Source organism: Myxine glutinosa, chromosome 9 (genome assembly GCF_964187855.1).
Source record: "Myxine glutinosa chromosome 9, kmMyxGlut1.1, whole genome shotgun sequence".
In the NCBI taxonomy this organism is placed as follows: Eukaryota; Metazoa; Chordata; class Myxini; order Myxiniformes; family Myxinidae; genus Myxine; species Myxine glutinosa.
The window spans coordinates 42,769,248-42,790,536 of NC_136269.1; the positions used below are offsets into that span (position 1 = coordinate 42,769,248).

Here is a 21,289-nt window from a genome sequence, read left to right on the forward strand (position 1 = left end):
ATAATGAATATTAAGCAAGGACGCAGCATGTACCATTTGTAAAGTCTTTGCTCTGACTCGGCCTGGGTCTGCTTCAACCCCTCGACCTCCCAAACGCAGAGGGGCCGCTCTAACCACCGTTTACAGTTATATAAATTACAATTTTCAAACGCTGCATATTGATTGAGGTTTTTTGCGGCCGCTTATGCCACCGAGTCTTGTCTGCAAGTTGTATTCCTCGTCATTGTATACTTTTTCACGAATTACAAAGACATTAGTTGGCAATTAATAAATTGACACAGTGAATGGGATTTGAACTGAGGAGCACAGCATCACGAGCAGTGCTCAGATGGGAATGCCTACCAGGTCTCTTGAGAGCAACATTTGGTGCAAATCAATGACGTATTCTTCACATTTCAAAATATTGTTTTTACTATAATAACACATTGTGTAAATGTCTCAAAACACTCATCTATTGAGAAAAACTGAATGAAATGTTTTTTTAAATGAAATAAGAAGAATGTGAAGTAACATGCGGTTTCAAGTTTCACACCGTCTCAGATATTACGTAACACTTGAACCCACACCCCTCTCTTCCAACAACACTTGACCCAAACAAAGCCAATGGACATCTGACGCAACAAATCCGAGCAGTGTATAATCAGCAGAGGCCTACAGGCCTGATGCCTTAGGCCCATCAGAAAACCAAGATGGCAGCCATTTCTATTTTGTCTGGGGGCCATGGTGGCTTTGGTGGATGGAGTCAAGCGAAAAGTGCGGGTGGCATCCGGCGGCGGCTGTCCAACCAATGGGTGAACATTTCAAAAATCGACCTCCGACAACAAGGACGACAACAGCAACAACAACAACCATGCATACAGAGCTCTTGTAGACCTGCGAATGCAACATCTGCTTGTTAAAGATCGACTTCATTTATTGTTATGCAAAAGTAACCAAGTGGACTTCAGTAGCACCCAATGAGGGTAGAAGCGGTGGTTTGCAGCATGGACGTGTAAGTAAGAATCATCGTTATAATACCTGCCCCACGCGCTGTGGGAAGGGTCCGTTTCCGTTCTCGGACACAGACAGCTCCAATACGAACAGCATCCCGGCTTGTCGAACCTGTCTGATCCGTGGCTTGTTCAGTATCTACAGTTAGAAGAACAGGTTGTGTGATCTGTTGTACAGAACATGCATGTTCACTCTTCCAACCCAAAAGTCACGGATTCATAGCACGATAAAAAAAAAGAAGAAAAACAACACAAAGTCAATTTAACAGAAAGAGTTCCCAGACGTCTACATTCCCAGACACAAGTACTGGTCTATGACCGCTTGTTCCTCGTGAAATCGAAGATTTGCATGTATATTTGTTGGTCTGCTCTGTTATTCTGTCTGTCTGATGTCAATTGTCTACAAATCACATTTTTACTCCAATCTTCATGAAACTTCACCACCTGGTAGAGAATAAGCTGGAAGACTATTGTTTTGAGGTCAAAAGGTCATGCTCACATACAGTGTCAATATTCAACCAGTTAATTTGATATCCATATACTGTATGTACTGTATATAAAACCGAAAAACACGAGTGGATGGTGAACCCTCGTCTAGGTGACGGCTTGGTTGACCCACGTGAGAATGTTTATTAACTACGTACTGTTTGAACATAAGTTGGACCATGGGTACATCCATTAATTACTTATTATTGGACCTTGACCAAGTCTATTAATTGTGGACTATTGTAACATACCTTTTAGACATATTGACCTTTAGAGTACTTACATCTTTTAGACCTTTTAGACACCTTTGGACCATTTTAGACACATTTGGACCATTTAAGACATTTAAAAAAACCTTTTGGACCTTTTAAGACCCTTTATATCATTTCAACCTTTACAGCCTTTAGAACCCCAAGATCCTTTAATACCCAAAATATTTCCAAGACTCTCCCAGACTCTTCAAGACCCTTAAAGACCCTATAAACCTCCTTTATAATTCTCAGACACTTAAGACCCTTAAGACCCCTAAGAACCTGTTAGGCCCTTTAACGTAATACCGTTTAGAAGAACCCCTAATACCGTTTATAACTCTAAGACCATTTAAGACCATCAATACCCCACCAAAAAACACAAGACCCATTAAGACCCATAGGACCCTGTAGACCCCCATTAGACCTTCTGTCTGAGGGTCTTCTGCAATGACCCTTGAGGGTCAACAGTGATAATTAAAAGGACTCCCATTGGTAAACCACCTCAGTACCAAGCGAAGCGGGTGCAAAATTGAATTAACGAATTAATTTTCTCTTTTTTTTTTCAGGTTCCGCTCATCTTAGTTAGTGACATTGTGGAAGGTCCCACGTGGAATAGAAAAAGTCCCAAGTGCCACGTGGCAAAGAGAAAAGTGCACGGTATCCATGACAACAATTTCACCGCCATTATAATCAAATGGGATATTTTTGTGATTTTATTAATTGTGAAACCTCAAGATATGAGATTGAAACTTACACAAATTATTTGTATGCATGCCTTGTATGCATGTGGAGTATATGTGTGGTATACGTGAGTTAAAACTTGGTCAAAATTAGTCAAAGGTTAAGGTCAATGCCAACTAAAACATGTAAAACACCGATTAGGTGGCAATTAGAAAGTATATCAATCAAATTTGTTATACATAACATTCCATCACGTAAAACACTTGATGGATCAAATTTTCCAAATTACCAAATTGCTGTTTCCATGGCAACTATTGTTTATTTGGATTTCACAAGTATCATTGCTATGCACAACTAAGCCTGGTGTTGGCTTTGCGGTTAGGGTGCCGGCTTGGGATCCTAGGATCCTGGGTTCGTAATCCCGGTTGATGGCTGAATTAACTCCAGAGAGGTTGACTCAGCCTGTCATCCTTCTGAGGTCGGCAAATTGAGTAGCAGCTCACTGGTAATTCCCTGTGTGTCGCAAGAGGTAACAAACAGGGTTGGCGGCAAGAAGGGCATCCGGCCATAAAACATCGCCTCAAAAAGGGGACGACGGTGCCCAAAAAAGGTCCAACCCCCACGGAGTGGGGAAAAATGGCCTCTAAAGGTGGTTCATTGCAATGCACAACATCTTTCTTGTTATTTCCAAAATTGAAGATTTTTCAAGGATATTGGTCGGTCGAATTTGTTATTCTGTCTGTCTGTCTGTCAATCGCCTCTAGGTCATAATTTTAAACCGATCATCAGATCATCATAAAACTTTGCTATTTCTAAAATCGTCATTTTTCATCCGATTCACTGGAAAGTTGAACAGAATTTGCATATTGAGTCACTGAATTGAGAAACCAACTATGTTTGAGGTAAAAAGGTCAACTCAAAGTCAAAGTGATTCTTTACCATTGAGTGATAGTGTCAAAAACGATATATAGCTTGATCTTTCACAAAGTTTTGGAGGACTTATGACAAAACTTGCTGGATGAGTTGGTTAGATGACAACAATAAGCCGATTAGATCAGGTCTGAATGTACATCTGGCCTATTACTGGGATACAAAACGTAAAATGTTCAGCCGAGCTGAGGTATGCTGTCTCCCGAGTAACATTCTAGTTATCTACCTATATTGCACTATTTTAACTTCCCACAAATGTTTAATGGGCAATAGCATCACAAAAGTGAAAATAGCCCAAACTTTTGCACAGTACCATACTATATATATATATATATATATATATATATATATATATATATCATTATAATGGAGCAAACCTATATGGTTATGTATGTATATTTGTGACCAAAACGTCTTCTTCTCCCTCAAATTTTCTATAACTTCTTCAAATTTTCTTTCACAAATTCCGCCATGTTGTTTATATATACACGTATATAAAGCTAACCTAAGAAACACATTTGTGACTTACCTATATTCACCAGCACTGCTTTTTTTGTTACTTTGACTTGATTAATGAAGATCGTGATATGGGCAAAATAAAATATATGACATAACTTGGACGGCACTCTTTGACGTCACGATGTCGACTGATATGCTTCCGCCCACATCATTATAATACTTGTACCAAGTTTGATTTAAATTCATTCAGCTGTTCCCAAGTTATCACAATTTTACCTGACATGACCTCTGACCTTTGACCTCAAAATCTAATCATTTAATCTTTACATCATTATACATACCTGTACCAAGTTTGAATTAGATCACTTCAGCCGTTCTCACGTTATAGACATATCACAGACTTTGACCTTTTTTTTTTATCTCTTGACCCCAAAATCTAATCAGTTAATCTTTACATCATTCTACATAAGTGTACCACATTTGGTCAGAATCCCATCACTGGTTCACAAGTTATCGTGGTAACAGGATTTTTACCTAACATGACCTCTGACCTTTGGCCTTTGACCCCGTGTCCCCAAAATATAATCAGTTCATCTTTTCCTCATTATACTTACCTGCACCAAGTTTGACAAATATCCCTTCAGCCATTCTCAAGTTATCGCGGTAACAAAAACCTATCATGGACGGATGGACGGACGGTCAGCAGGACGGACAACCTGAAACTTCCTCCTCGGAGGCATAAAAATCCCGCTGGAAGTCCAAGGGAAGGCGGTGTATTGGGGGTGCGTCTGCTCTGTAAGGCTGGCAGTTCAAATTTCCTGTCTAGTTTTTGATATTCTGTTGTCTTTGCCATCCAGATCGAACTGATCATTTAAAATAAATATAAATTTGTACTCAGAACCGTTTTATTTATACATATTGGGTTCTGACTTCTGATTTACAGTGTATATTCAGTCAGAACACAAGATATATTTGGCCGACCTCCCCAACCATCCGGCCATCCCCATCCCCACCATACCCCCTCCGCCATTCCCCCATCTCCCGATCCACCATCACCCCCACTAACCTACACCCACTATCCCACCCCCCCCCCACCCCCCCCCGCCTCTCCCTCACTCTCGGAGAAAGCAGGCATGGTCAAAGATGCCTATGCCTCTGCAGCGATCTGTGGTGAGGCATGCAATGTATATATAAAAGGCTCAATCTCTCACTCGTAGTTGGAGGGAACAACTAATCAGCTCTCACCTAATCAATTTATCAACAGCTGTGGCAAGGTTTTTGGATTGTGGAGACAAAGCTCTAATGTGTTCGTATTAAAGGTGGAAAAGTGTGGAGAGCATCGTATTGGTGCTAATATTCTTGTAAATAATGCAAAAGTATAGGCGAAGAACTCCACCTAATATATTTGCCCGACTTGTGATACATGTATAACTTCTTGCGTGAACCTTTTCCATTGTAGAAAAACAATGCAGGTAGACGAAAATGTGAGATTAATTTGATCGTGACTTTCATACAAACGTTTTCTGTAAAGGCCCTACTTGAATGAATTTAAACTATTTCTGCCCAAGCTGTGTTAAATCACAAGGCAGATGGGTGTGTCTTGTTCAGAAAGGATTTATTCCTAATTCAGCCCACTATTTCAGGATTCTCAGTGAGGATTAGCGCTCACATTCCTTGGAAGTGTCTAGGATCTTTCCCCTGTACATCCAGCATACGCCCAACAAAGGAATTCTGTTAGTCTGTGTCTTTCTAACCGTATGCGCAAGCCTTAGCCTGTCTGTGTTTGATTCATTCCATTGTGTGGTGCAAAGAGGAAGCCACAGATATAACAGCCACATGTTTACAATGTTATTACTCTGAGTCAGACACAAAAATGTACTCTGTGATGGCATGTTGAACTAACTGCTCATAATCCCACATGCAGGACTTATGGGCTACATCAGTATAATATTTCTACTTGAATCTAAAAACTGTAATCTTTTGTAAAGTTTCTTCGAAGAATCCAACTTCCTTTCAGTCCAAAGCTCCCTCCTCCACCCACCTCTTACAAAAATATATGATGAGTTCTGATGAGTTCTGAACATTGTGGATGTTCTCAGATTTCCATCTCATCTCGTGAGAAATCATAGAAGATATTGTTGACTCGTGGAAGAGGGAGGTGATGGAGGGAGGGAATGTACTGACCGTTATGCAGTGGGGCCACATATGGACAAAACGAGCAAGGAACTAAGCGAAATAAATGTTAGCTCTTTCAGGAGCCTCGATTCAGTATACAAAAAAAAAAAAAAGTAAAAGGGGAGAAAGAAAGGAGTGGAGGAAAGACATTAACCAGGAAGTAAGAGGGTCGAGTGAGGTAAGGTTAACGTGGGTAGAAAATATCACATGTCGAGAAAGGGGTGGACATGATAGGGCAGCGCGCCACATATTTTAAGCGCTGGAGCAAAGAGTGAAATTGAACTTCGAGTGGAAGGAAGTTTCACGAATGGGAGAGAAGAGGACCAAGCGAGTTAAGGTGTGCAGTAATCCTGGATTGCCAAAGTTTAACTAGGAGAGGGTTACTGGAAGAACGCATATGTCTTGGATTGGTTGAGGAGGGTTAGGAGGACTTAAAGAGCAGAGCTATCTAAATCAGAGAAGAGATGGTAAAATAAAGAAGTCAGTGATGCATCTGCTATATAAAAGAAGCAGGCCTTATTAGTTAGGCAGCTTAGCAATTTTTGGGGGAACGACTTTACAAAAGTACCATTTTTATTTTAGTGGTTCATTGGACCATATGCAATAGAATTAGGACCGGAGGCGAGACATATACAGTGTTTGACTTTTGCGCAAATACGACTCGCACAGCATAATATCGAGCAATACATTTATGCAAATAAATCATCAGCTATTGGAGTTAGACTAAAATCGTAAATACATAAATTGCTGGACAAATTACCTTGAACAACATGTTGTCTGTTCTAAAGCTATATTGTCATTACATCCTTGTAGTTGCGTACATGTTAGATATATGAGAGGTGCGCGAGTCACAAGTATAACGCATTTGTATAAACACTCGGTATTATATTACTAATTATTATTACATGGAAGCGTAAGATTTATTATGCAGGCATGCATAAGTTTTACAAATAACACTGCATGTAATGAAATAAAAGTTAGCCTCCTTGTTGAAAATATATACATAATTGGTTTTTGTCCTTGTTTTTGTCCAATAAAAAGGTGAAGAACACTGTATGTTTCTTGCCTCCGGTCCTAAATCTATTGTATATGGTCTAATGGACCACCAAAATAAAAATGGCGCTTTTGTCAAGCCGTTCCCCATTTTCGATAAATATGCTGCTAAGCTGCCTGACTATTTGTTTCGGCTTCATAATAATAACAACATTATTTTATAGCACATTACAATTCATGCAAAATACAAATGCCCTTAACATGAAATGTTACATTCAAAAGACTGTAATGTTTTGAAGTGTGAAGTTAAAATTACTTACACAGAACTATAGTATCCCATAACTGGACAATACAAACAATTTATGCACGAAGAATAACTTACAGTGAAACTATAGAACCGCAACAAATACATAAACTACTTAGACTAAAACAAAGGAAAATTACGGACACAAAACTCTGGTACATGTGTTGAAGGATTAAATTCCAACAATTAGAAAGTTAAGATAAAGCATTTTGTATGACATAACAGAAATGACAAAAAACAATCATAAATCTGATATGAACCGAAGCAAGATTTCAATGATAGGTAGTTAGTATGCAGTCTTGAATATGTGAGTCTTAAGTTGATTCTTAAAACTATCAAGAGTTTGAAATATTCCATTTGATTCCGGAAGGACGTTCCAAAGCTTCTGGAGCTGCATATGCAAATGCGCATTCTCCATGTGTTTATGTTTGTATAGATATTGGTGTTAATAGCGGATAATTCGATGACTGAAGGGATCTTACTGGACAATAAGAAGTAAAGAGATCGGTAAGGTAGGAGGGAGACATATCATTCAATGACTTAAATGTTAATAGGAGTACCTTGTATTCAATTATGATATGATGGTGTTTTTAGTAAGAGATACTGGAGGGGCAGCTGCATTTTGAATGTGTTGTAACTTGCAGACATACAGTCACGTGAAAAAGTAAGTACACCCCATGTAAAGTTTTGACTTTTTCAACATATTTCAACATACAGCTATTTGATCTTCATTTCAACAATATTGATAGATAAAGGTGATATAATATAACAAACATCATGAAACATTTACATTTTGTAGTCCATTGTATAATTTAAATAAACATAAATGCAAATTTCGCATGTGGAAAAAGTAAGTACACCCTTGGCTCTAATTGGTGGTATTGCCCCCTTTGGCAGAAACAACCTCAAGTAGGCGTTTCTTATAACTGTCTACCAGTCTCTGACATCGACTGGGAGAAAATTTTTGCCCACTCCTCCATGCAGAATTCTTTCAGCTGTGCGATGTTTGAGGGGTTTCTTGCATGCACAGCTCATTTCAAATCCCCCACAACATCTCAATGGGATTTAGATCCGGGCTTTGACTTGGCCATTCCAGAACCCTCCATTTCTTTCTTTTCAGTCATTCCTTGGTGGATTTACTGGTATGTTTAGGGTCATTGTCATGTTGCAAGGTCCACCTTCGGTTGAGCTTCAACTTTTTGACAGATGGCCTCACATTATCCTCAAGCACCCTCTGGTACAATGAAGAATTCATAGTGGTTTCTATGATGGTGAGTTGCCCAGGCCCTGATGCAGCAAAGCTGCCCCAAGCCATAATATTTCCACCACCATGCTTTACAGTTGGTATCAGGTTCCTGTGGTCAAATGCTGTCTTTGGTTTTCACCAAACATGTCTTCTGGTACTGTGGCCAAATATCTCTACCTTTGACTCATCTGTCCAGAGCACATTGTTCCAGAAGTGCTGGTCTTTGCCTAGGTGTTCATGAGCAAACTTTAGTCTTGCCCTGATGTTCTTTCTGGACAGCAAAGGTTTCCTCCTGGCACACCTCCCATGTAGATCAAATTTGTGCAGCCTCTTTCTAATGGTAGACTCGTGCAATTTGACATCAACAGTGGCAAGAGATACCTGTAGGTCCCCATGATGACATTCTGGGGTTCTTAGAGATTTCTTTCAGCATCTTGCGGTCTGCTCTCGGGCTGAACTTGCAGGGGCGGCCTGGCCTGAACAAGTTGGCAGTTGTTTGGAATCTTCTCCACTTGTAGATGATCTTCCGTACAGTCGAATGATTGATTTCAAATTGTTTGGAGATATTTTTAAATCTCTTCCCAGACTCGTAGGCATCTATAACCTTCTTTCTGAAGGCCTCAGAGAGCTCTTTTGATCGAGGCATGGTGACGCCGCACACTTCAACAACAAAGAGCAAACCAAACGAAATGTCTGAGGTTTAAATAAGACAGCTTCCTCCAAGATCCTCTCTAACGATGTTCTAATTATTTGCACCTGAGCTGGTGCACCTGATTCTAATTTTAGGTATTTGAAGTAGTGATAAATGTAGGGGTGTACTTACTTTTTCCACATGCGACATTTGCATTTATGTTTATTTAAATTATACAATAGACTACAAAATGTAAATGTTTCATGATATTTGTTATATTATATCACCTTTATCTATCAATATTGTTGAAATGAAGATCAAATAGCTGTATGTTGAAATATGTTGAAAAAGTCAAAACTTTACATGGGGTGTACTTACTTTTTCACGTGACTGTATTTATCTGGATGATTGTCAAGAAGGCAGTTACAACTAGAATGGCACTCGGTAGAGAGGTCAGATCTGGATCGGGACATTAGCCAAAATCGAATCCACTTGTTATTGTCACCTAACCAACTCATCCACTTAGTTTTGGCATAAGTTATCCACAATTTCTTGAAATATCATGTTATAAATTGTTTTGGTCCTATCACTCAATGATGAAGAATCCCTTTGGAATTCAAAAAAATTCTCGTATCTGAATCTGGATTCGGTTGTTTGCCAAAATTGAATCAATACGTCCTTGTCACACACCCAACCTGTCCACCAAATTTTGACCGCATCCATGCACAACTTTTTGAGATATCCTGTTCACAGACAAAGAAACAGACAGGGGTAAAAACATAACCTCCATCCACCTTCAGTGGCGGAGGTAATTATCAAGAAATTAAATAACAAATGCATGCACTAAATTTTCTGTGGTGCATTTGTCCAGACACTTGTGGATCTGTGTTTGTTCGCGTAGGGCAAATGACGCATTTCTACAAATGATGTTGTTGTGAGCTTGCATACTGAGATGACTGTCAAGTCACAATTGAAGTCAGCTTTACGAAAAGGTTTCCGGCAGATATGCAGGAGATATCATCATTCACTCTGGTTTGTGATGATACGTGAAGCACCTCCATTTTATCATCATTTGTGGGAGATGCTCTTAATGCAGAAATTTAGATTCCACAGAATCTTGGAGAAACAGATGTGATGCTGGGCTGGCAGTACTCCAGGCCTTGTAGACTCTGAGTAGTTTTGACTTTTAAAGGAATGATTTGGAATGATACTTCAACCAGGTCTACATCTGGTTTCAGGGGACAACTTTGCAATATTGTCTGCACAGAAGAGGTCATGGCTAATGGTGAGGCCTAGAAGTTCAAGCCACTGAACTTCTTCCAGTGATTGACAATTGAAATAGATATGCGGGTTTGTTTGACGACCATTTCCGGAGCAACAGCACCATATGACATAACTATTTGATAGATTATGTCAGATGGTACTGAGATTGATTGCCAGGGTTGCAAGACATGTTCCATTAAACAACAAAATTTAAGCTACAAAACATTTAAACAACAAAACATTAAACCTACAAAACATTGAAACTACAAAATTATTCTTGAATTAAACGTAACTGCAAACTCAACTAAAAGGTGTTTACTCTGGATATTACATGCTTTTTCAATGGGGAGATTGGTGATGCTTCATGTAAAATTTGGTGATGCTTCATGTAAAAAAATTTTTTCCCTGTTATACATCAAACATGTTTCCATATAGTCTTAATGCCAAATTTGCCAAAAAGAAATAAACAGTAAGCAAAAAAATCATTATAAAGCTGTTCTATCCAAGGAGAATATTTTACTCATGCAGCATTTTACTCATCTATCTATAATTCCAGTAATCTCTGTGTGTGTGTGTGTGTCTGTGTGTGTGTGTGTGTGTGTGTGTTTGTCTGTGACCGCTGTTTCTCGACAACCACGGGTCCGATATACTTGAAACTTGCCAGGTATATTGCTGGGGACCTGAGAATGTGCCTTTTCAAGGTTTCATATTAATCGGAGAAGTAGTTACCGAGCTATGGCGATTTATTTACCAACCGTTCGCTTTGGCTTTGCGAATGGACCAAACCATTTCATGTAAATAGAGGGGGGGGGTTCTACCATACTCGCAAGCCGTTCGCTTTGGCTTTGCGAATGGACCAAACCATTTCATGTAAATAGAGGGGGGGGTTCTGTGGCCAGCCAATCACAGAACACGTTGTTGCGTAGGCATGGCCGATGTGAATTCGAGGCGTAGCGGGCGCCATTTGGAGGAGCTGGGAGGACTCAGTCGTGATAGAGTGAGCCTGAGTGAGTATATCAAGACAAGAACAAGATCTAGAAGGAGGTATGTACGGTGCGATTCATATAATATATTGTTTAGTTATCGTCGATGAGGAATTTGGGGTCGGAATGGGTGATCGGCCTGGGTGACTGGGTCTCGACTAGATGCTGGGCCGCACCAAGGAACGGGCACCCACGTACGGGCACGTCCTAGTCTATCTATAATTCCAGTAATCTCTGTGTGTGTGTGTGTATGTCTGTGTGTCTGTGTGTTTGTCTGTGACCGCTGTTTCTCGACAACCACGGGTCCGATATACTTGAAACTTGCCAGGTATATTGCTGGGGACCTGAGGATGTGCCTTTTCAAGGTTTCATATTAATCGGAGAAGTAGTTACCGAGCTATGGCGATTTAGCCGTTCGCCGTTCGCTTTGGCTTTGCGAATGGACCAAACCATTTCATGTAAATAGAGGGGGGGGGTTCTGTGGTCGTTGCGAATGGACCAAACCATTTCATGTAAATAGAGGGGGGGGGGGTTCTGTGGTCGTTACTGCCACGTGGTTTCAAAGTTTTTTTTTGTTGTTGTTGTTTGCACGCATGTTTTTTTGCACGCACGTACGGGCACCCACGTACGGGCACGTCCTAGTCTATCTATAATTCCAGTAATCTCTGTGTGTGTGTGTGTATGTGTGTATGTGTGTGTGTATGTGTGTGTGTCTGTGTGTTTGTCTGTGACCGCTGTTTCTCGACAACCACGGGTCCGATATACTTGAAACTTGCCAGGTATATTGCTGGGGACCCGAGGATGTGCCTTTTCAAGGTTTCATATTAATCGGAGAAGTAGTTACCGAGCTATTAGTAAAAGTAACGCAAGCCGTTCGCTTTGGCTTTGCGAATGGACCGAACCATTTCATGTAAATAGAGGGGGGGGGTTCTGTGGTCGTTCGCTTTGGCTTTGCGAATGGACCAAACCATTTCATGTAAATAGAGGGGGGGGTTCTGTGGTCGTTACTTTTTTTTTTTTTTTTTGGCAAGGAACGGGCACCCACGTACGGGCACGTCCTAGTCTATCTATAATTCCAGTAATCTCTGTGTGTGTGTGTATGTGTGTATGTGTGTGTATGTGTGTGTGTCTGTGTGTTTGTCTGTGACCGCTGTTTCTCGACAACCACGGGTCCGATATACTTGAAACTTGCCAGGTATATTGCTGGGGACCTGAGGATGTGCCTTTTCAAGGTTTCATATTAATCGGAGAAGTCGTTACCGAGCTATGGCGATTTCTTTACCAAACTCCGCAAGCCGTTCGCTTTGGACCAAACCATTTCATGTAAATAGAGGGGGGGGATTGTCACCGTACTCGCAAGCCGTTCGCTTTGGACCAAACCATTTCATGTAAATAGAGGGGGGGGATTGTCACCGTACTCGCAAGCCGTTCGCTTTGGCTTTGCGAATGGACCAAACCATTTCATGTAAATAGAGGGGGGGGGGGGATTGTCACCGTACTCGCAAGCCGTTCGCTTTGGCTTTGCGAATGGACCAAACCATTTCATGTAAATAGAGGGGGGGGGATATAATTTTAGATATATATATAGTACGGGCATGCCCTAGTATGTCCAATTCAGAGATTGGTATTCTTACATTGCTCTCTGTTTCCAGTAGGTTGCTGAACTCCCCTTGCTGCGTCTCCTCGCAGTCCGGACATCTGTCTGCGGATAGAACAGGATTAAGCTAGAGTGTGCAAGCACGACAATCATATCTTGATAGAGCATATGACAATCCACTGAATTATCTTGACACCAAATTGACAATAATACTTCAAATATGAATTGATACATGCAGGATGCATTTTATACAACTTCCATGTATTTTTGAATCCACTAAATTCTCAGATAACTCTACTTTTTCAACGATTTGCTGGCATAATGTATTTGGGCCTCATAGAACCACCTACTGCACACAAGCAGTGTTAGCTGCTATCACTACAACCCACAAGTCAATGAAGTACCATTTTTAGTGATGCCAGTCCATCACTTGGGAATCAATCCATGGACACGTTTCTGGCTTGCTGGCCTTTATCAGCATTGAGTGGATTACCCTCAACAATTCTGTGTCTTCCACAGGCTCCGCCCATTGCATCTTCAGCTGGAATTACCTTTGTAATTTTAAATACTTATATATATATATATATATATGTATATATATATATATATATATATATATATATATATATATATATATATATATATATATATATATATATATATATATATATATATATATATATATATATATGGATATATTATATAAACCTCATTCTAACCATTATGCCGATGGAAATCGAAGCTGATACACTGGGAAAAATCACAGAACCGTCGGAAAGCGTCGATAAATGAAACTTTATGCAAAAAACCGTAAAAGCGCCCGTTAACAAAAAAAAACCTCAAAAATTAGAAAATTATAATTTCTAGAACTGTAAGCTGTGAAATAAATATGACAATAATGTGTCCGTAAATGAAAAGAAGAAAAAGCATCCATAAATGAAAATTTAAGTCGAAAACCGTAAAAGCATCCGTTAAAAAAAAAAAAAAACCTCAATTGATATCTATCATTTGAAAATTGACATTTCTATAATTGTAAACAGTTATATAAACAGGACAATAATGTCTGCAAATGAAAAAGAAGAAAAAGCGTTTGTAAATGAAAATTTATGTAAAAAAAAAACGTAAAAGTGTTCGTAAAAACAAGCAAGCCCTCAATCGATATTTAGCATTTGAAAATTGTAATTTATATAACTGTAAACTGTGAAATAAAAACCACAATCAATATCTAGCAGCAGATCAGTGATGCTTGCCTATAATCATAAAGCTTCTACTTATTATGCACGTACGTACAAAGCACGGTTTTGATTGCTTACAATGTGTAAGCATACCCCACGAGTATATGCTTGTTCCAAAAAGACCTGGAAAACTTTGGTTGTTAATATGTTTAGTACTACAAATGAATCAATGACACCCTTTGTTTTATATGATACAGAAACTCAAAGTTTTATTTATTTTCTGGTGGTTTAATGTAAAAGAAAATGGCGACTCCACAGGAGAAAGCTCAGTGCGTCAAATGGTTCATAGAAACGAGATCCGACACTCAAGTTCAGAGTAATTTCCATACAGGGTATGGAAGGAATCCACCATCTTCAACTAGTATCAGAGAGTGCTCCAAGAGGTTTAAAGAGACTGGAAGTTTTCAGACACAGAAAAGTACTGGTCGAGTAAATACAAGTGCAGCAGACGTTGAACGAGTGCGTGAAACATTTCAACAAAGTCCTAGAAAATCAATCCAACACCCATCCAGAGAACTGGGACTACCAACCAACACTGTACACAGGATTTTGTATAAAAGACTGAAGCTTTAAGCCCATAGGGTGCAGATTCTACAGGAACCCAAACCAAATGACGGACCCAAACGGAAGGCATTTGCCTTGGAAATGCTTCATCGCATAGAAGATGATGAAGATTACCTGAAAGAGATCATGTTCACAGAGAAAGCTTGCTTTCATGAATAGGGGAAGGTCAACCGGCACAATGTGAGGATCTGAAAACCCGCACGTTGTCATTGAACACATATGTGACAGTCCAAAGGTCAATGTGTGGTGTGGCCGCCTCCATGACCGCTTGGTGGGTCCGTTTTTCTTTGCGGAGGATACAGTGACCTCAATAATTTACATGAACATGTTGAAGGATTCGCCTTCCCACAAATTGAAGACCTGCAACCAGGTATAATTTTTCAACAGGCCAGCGCTCCCCGTCATTGGGCCTTAGTCGTTCGAGCCATCCTGAATGAAAAATTTCCACGTTGTTAGATTGTCTGAGATGGACCAACAGCTTGACCCCCACAATCACCAGACATAACCCCCCATTATTTTTTTCTGTGGGGGTTTGTCAAAGATGTCTACAACACCTACGTGGCAAGCCTGCAGGATCTTCGTTCTCGGATCACAGCTGCATGCGCACTGGTGGACGCAAACATGCTGAGCCGGACATGACAAGACCTCATGTACCGCCTTGATGCGCCTTGTGCGCAAAAAAACAGAGCTCATATTGAAGTGTATTGATGGTGTGCACATAACTTTATGAGTTTCTGTATCATATAAACCAAAGGGTAGTATAATTTGCGGTTCTAAATATATTAACAACGAAAGTTGTCTGGATCTGTTAAGAACACCCTGTGTATATATACTGTGTGTGTGCCTATATATATATATATATATATATATATATATATATATATATACATTATACAGTGTGTATCAAAAAAAAGGTAATCTGAATTCAAGGGGTTAATTTGCAAAGGTTATTTAGTTTGACAATTTTAATGTGGTTTACCAATTATGAGGAGATCCTCAGCTTTCCATTGATGCCTTTCATGCATCATTGCTGTCACACATGACTGAGTACATGTTCATTGAAAATGACAAGTTCAAATCGCATTTTTACAAGTTTGGCTAATCGGTGCAAGACAGTTTTAAATGGACGCATTACTTGTCGACTGCCAAGTCGATTATGTAAAATTGTTAAGCTGGTCTGGTAATCGTCGGCTGCGTCATCCTTTGTTTAAGATGGGTATTTAAGATGGGCCTACAGTGTATGGGTTTAGAGACAGTCTGAGTCATTGAAAAGATGGTTCAACTTACGACTGAACAGCGGACCTTCGTGGTTACAACCTTTCACCAAACTGGAAGTTTGCAGCGAACCCGTGATACGTTCAGGGAACGTTTCCCAGAACCGGATCCTCCAGCAGCCGAAACCATCTGGGCGAATGTTAGAAAATACCAAGAGCATGACACTAGCCTGAACCGCAACAAGGACAATTCTGGTAGGAGGCGCACTGGGCGATCGGAAATGAACATTGCAGCAGTAAGGCAGCAAGTTTTGGAGCATCCTAGGGATACCAGCGCAAGACGAAATGGGACGGGATTGCCTTTGGCAACATTCAACCGAATCACAAGACTGGACCTCCACCAACATCCATAACGGATTCACATCCGGCATCAGCTTATGCCAGGGGGTTTTGCCAGGAGGCTGGTGCTTGCCGGATGGTTGATAGCACGTTGCGAAGCAGATGTCAATTTCCTGCGGTATCTCATTATCGGCGACGAAGCTGCTTTCGCCATGGACGGCAAGGTCAATACCCATAATGTTCTTGGATATGCACTGACAGGACAACCCCCAGAATTTAATTTTGACACCAACATGAATCGACAAAAGTGGACTGTTTGGTTGGGACTTTGCGGAAGTGGTCAGGTGATCGGACCATTTTTCTTTCAAAGGAATGTCAATGGTAACAGGTATCTGCAGATGATCAATGATGAAGTTTTACTGCAGCTGGAGGAGAACTTTGAGCGACAGGTTCGTGGTGTCTTCAGATATCTCTGGTGGGCCCAAGAGGGCACCCCAGCACATCGTCTTATCGCTGTCCGAGATCGACTGAGGGAACTCTTTGGAGACCAAGTCATTGGCCTCAACCATGCAGTGGAATGGCCGCCAAGATCACCTGACCTCACACCATGTGATTATTTCCTTTGGGGACATTTAAAGAACAAGGTGTTCGTAACTCCTCCCCGTGATCTTGACGAAATGCAGGGCCGTATTCGACATGAAGTGGATGCTTTGCGCAATGACCCGGCTATGGTGAGACGAGCAGTTCAGGGCATGCTACGCCGCTGTGAGCTTTGTGTTGAAAGGGCAGGTGGACATGTTGAAGGTGTGGGTGCATAAAGGCCAATCATTCCTGAGAAAAGTTCACATCTGACGTTCATTTTGCACCAATTATCCTGACTTGCATCGATTAGCCAAACTTTTTAAAATGCGATTTGAACTTGTCATTTTCAATGAACATGTACTCGGTCATGTGACAGCAATGATGCATGGAAGGTATCAATGGAAAGCTGAGGATCTCCTCTTAATGAGTAAACCACATGTCAATTGTCAAAATATATAACCTTTGCATATTAACCCCTTGAATTCGGATTCCCTTTTTTTTTGATACGCACTGTATATACAGTCGTGGGCAAAAATATTGGCACCCTTAGACTTCTTTCAAAGAATGCACCATTTCTTCCAGAAATTTGTTGAAATAAAAAAATATTTTGGTATCCACATATGTATTTCTTTGGTTTGCAGTGGAACAAAACAACAAAAGCTGAAAAAATTAATAAATCTTAGCTTATTCCACACAGAAATCCTAAAATGGCCCGGACAATATTATTGGCACCTTTTAGAAGTTGTTAGAGCTAATTAGATTTCAAGCAGGTGATACTCCTTTACTTTGGAATTGAACTCACCTGTGGTGAGTTGCAGGTGCCTGCAATATAAAAAGAACTCATTCAACCAGATTGAATAGAGAAAAGGAGTCATTCTGCTGTTTTGTGTCACTGTGTACCGTAATGAGCATGGAGAAAGGAAAGAAAACCAGACAATTGTCTGAGGAGGTCAGACACAAGCATGGACAAACTCAAGGCTGTAAGTCCATCTCCAGAGACGTTGATGTTCTTGTGTCCGCCATACGCAATGTTATCAGGACATTTAAGGCCCATGGCACTGTAGCCAACCTTCCTGCACGTGGCCACAAGAGAAAACCTGATCAAAGATTGCAGCGAAGGATTGTTCGAATGGTGGAGAAAGAACCTTGATCAACTGCCAAACAGATTCAAGCTGACCTTCAGACACAAGGTATGACAGTTTCAACTCGCACAATCCGTCGCCAACTCAATTAAAGGGGGTTCTATGGTAGGAGACTCAGGAGGACCCCACTGCTGAGAGAGAGACATAAGAAAGCTCGACATGTTTTTGGGGAGGTTCAGTGATGTTTTGGGGTTGCTGTGCTGCCTCTGGCACTGGGTGCCTTGAATGTGTGCATGGCATCATGAAATCAGGAGATTACCAAGGCATTTTGCAGCGCAATGTTCAACCCAGTGTCAGAAAACTGGGTCTCCGTCGAAGGTCATTGGTCTTGCAGCAGGACAATGACCCCAAACACACTTCAAAAAGCACCCAGGAATGGTTCAAGACAAAACGCTGGACAGTTCTGAAGTTTCCAGCAATGAATCCAGATCTAAATCCCATTGAACACCTGTAGAGAGATCTGAAAACAGCAGTTGGAAGAAGGCACCCTACAAATCTGGGAGAACTGGAGCAGTTTGCACAAGTAGAGTGGGACAAACTGCCAATAGAGAAGTGTAGGAAGCTCATTCATGGCTATAGGAAGCGATTGACTGCAGTTATTTTGTCCAAAGGCCGTGCTACCAAATATTAAGTCGAGGGTGTCAATATTTTTGTCAATTCCATTTCTTTTTATTTTCTGATTTAAAAGGATATATTATGTTCTGAATCAAAAACAAAGGTTCTGTAATGTTAACAGTGAAAGAAAGAATTGTGGAGACCAAATACTTTTGTCAATTTCAATATGTTTTTAGAGAAAATTATGAGTGATTTGAAAAAAGGGTCAAGGGTGCCAATATTTTTGGCCACAACTGTATATATATATACTGTGTATGTATGTATATATATATATATATATATATATATATATATATATATATATATATATATATATATATATATATATATACATACATACACACACAAACAGTCATAATTATTTATACACAGTAAATCAAGTTGGCAAACCAGCTAATTGTCTGCGGAAAAGAGAACCACCCACTGCCGAATGCAGTGGTCCTAACCCTCACCCTACCCTAACCCCAGCATCAGTTAGCCTACTGCACATTTGAAGCATTTTTCATCTGCCTGAGTCATCCCACTGCCCGAGGAAAGGAATCATCCCATGAATATTTCTGACGCTCAAGCCATCTCTGCTGAGAGATGCCTTTTTATAGATAAAGGTAAAACACGATATATTATAACAAAACTATCATGGTTACCTCAGCCCCATTACCAAATTGATTGTCAAAAACGCTTGTTAAAACAAATACACATGTGCCAAGGCCTTAATGTCAAGGCTCATGGTCATACAAAAACACATACATCCTAGCTCACAGGGCCAGAATGGCTCGGTCATACTATAATATATAATATACTATAAACATAAAGCTAAAAGGTAAGTTAAGATGCTGTTCAATGAGGTAGTATATACACCGAGCATCTCCAAATTGAATTGGTAACCAAGAACCATCATGGTGGATGCAGTGTCAGCTGCTATACTGCTAACTTTATCAGTCAACCTACATAGGTTTCTGAAGCCATATTTTGGCCCTTTGGTCAGATAAACAGTACATATATAGTCGTGGCCAAAAATATTGGCACCCTTGCACTTTTTTCAAATAACTCACAATTTTCTCTTAAAATAAGTTGAATTGACAAAAGTATTTGGTCTCCACAATTCTTTATTTCACTGTCAATATTACAGAACCTTTGTTTTTGATTCAGAACTTAATATATCTTTTTATATCAGAAAAGAAAAGGAAATGGCATTGACAAAATTATTGACACCCTAGATTAAATATTTGGTAGCACAACCTTTGGACAAAATAACTGCAGTCAAGCGCTTCCTATAGCCATGAATGAGCTTCCTACACTTCTCTACTGGCAGTTTGGCCCACTCTTCTTGTGCAAACTGCTTCCGTTCTCCCAGATTTGAAGGGTGCCTTCTCCCAACTGCTGTTTTCAGATCTCCCCACAGGTGTTCAATGGGATTTAGATCTGGACTCATTGCTGGCCACTTCAGAACATTCCAGTGTTTTGTCTTCAACCATTCCTGGGTGCTTTTTGAAGTGTGTTTGGGGTCATTGTCCTGCTGCAAGACCCATGACACTGGGTTGACCATTGTGCTCCAAAATGCCTTGTAATCTCCCGATTTCATGATGCCGTGCAAACATTCAAGGCACCCAGTGCCAGAGGCAGCACAGAAACGCCAAAACATCACTGAACTTCCTCCATGTTTGACTGTAGGGAAGGTGTTCTTTTCTTTGAAGGCTTCATTTTGTTTTCTGTAAACATAGAGATGATGTGCTTTTCCAAAAAGCTCTAATTTGGTCTCATCTGTCCACAAGACATTCTCCCAGAAGTATTTTGGCTTGTTCAGGAGTGTTGGCAAACTCCAGTCAGGCTTTCTTAGCAGTGGGGTCCTCCTGGGTCTCTTGCCATAGAACCCCCTTTCATCGAGTTGGCGACGGATGGTGCGAGTTGAAACTGGCGTTCCTTGTATCTGAAGGTCAGCTTGAATCTGTTTGGCAGTTGATCGAGGTGCTTTCTCCACCATTCAAGCAATCCTTCGCTGCAATCTTCGATCAAGTTTTCTCTTGTGGCCATGTCCAGGGAGGTGGGCTGCAGAGCAATGGGCCTTAAACTTCCTGATAACATTGTGTACGGTGGACACAGGAACATCAAGGTCTCTGGAGATGGAATTGTAGCTTTGAGATTGCCCATGCTTGGCTACAATCTTTTGTCTGACCTCCTCAGACAATTGTCTCGTTTTCTTTCTTTTGTCCATGCTCATTGCGGTACACACAGTGACACAAAACAGCAGAATGACTCCTTTTCTCTATTCAAACTGGTTGAATGAGTGATTTTTTATATTGCAGGAACCTGCAACTCACCACAGGTGAGTTCAATTCCGAAGTAAAGGATAATCAGCTGCTTGAAATCTAATTATTTCTAACAACTTCTAAAAGGTGCCAATAATATTGTCCAGGCCATTTTAGGATTTCTGTGTGGAATAAGCTAAGATTTAGTATTTTTTTCAGCTTTTTTTGTTTTGTTCCACTGGAAATCAAAGAAATACATTTGTGGATACCAAAATATTTTTTAATTTCAACAATTTTCTGGAATAAATGGTGTTTTATTTGAAAAAAGTGTTAGGGTGTCAATATTTTTGGCCACGACTTCATA

At 40.3% G+C, this 21,289-nt stretch overlaps 1 protein-coding gene across 2 annotated transcripts in view; it reads right to left on the reverse strand.

Moving 5' to 3' along the window:
* Positions 1-21,289, reverse strand: part of LOC137416606 (cadherin-13-like) — a 77,312-nt gene that overhangs the window by 47,910 nt on the left and 8,113 nt on the right. For both annotated transcript variants that reach the window (XR_013624522.1, XM_068102251.2), the window contains exons 3-4: positions 13,026-13,093; positions 1,018-1,128 (exon numbers count right to left, since the gene is read on the reverse strand). Coding sequence is in view for 1 of the 2 variants with exons in the window: in XM_068102251.2 (XP_067958352.2) it covers positions 1,018-1,128; positions 13,026-13,093 (179 nt within the window). In the remaining variant the exon portion in view is untranslated. The remainder of the gene's footprint in view (positions 1-1,017; positions 1,129-13,025; positions 13,094-21,289) is intronic.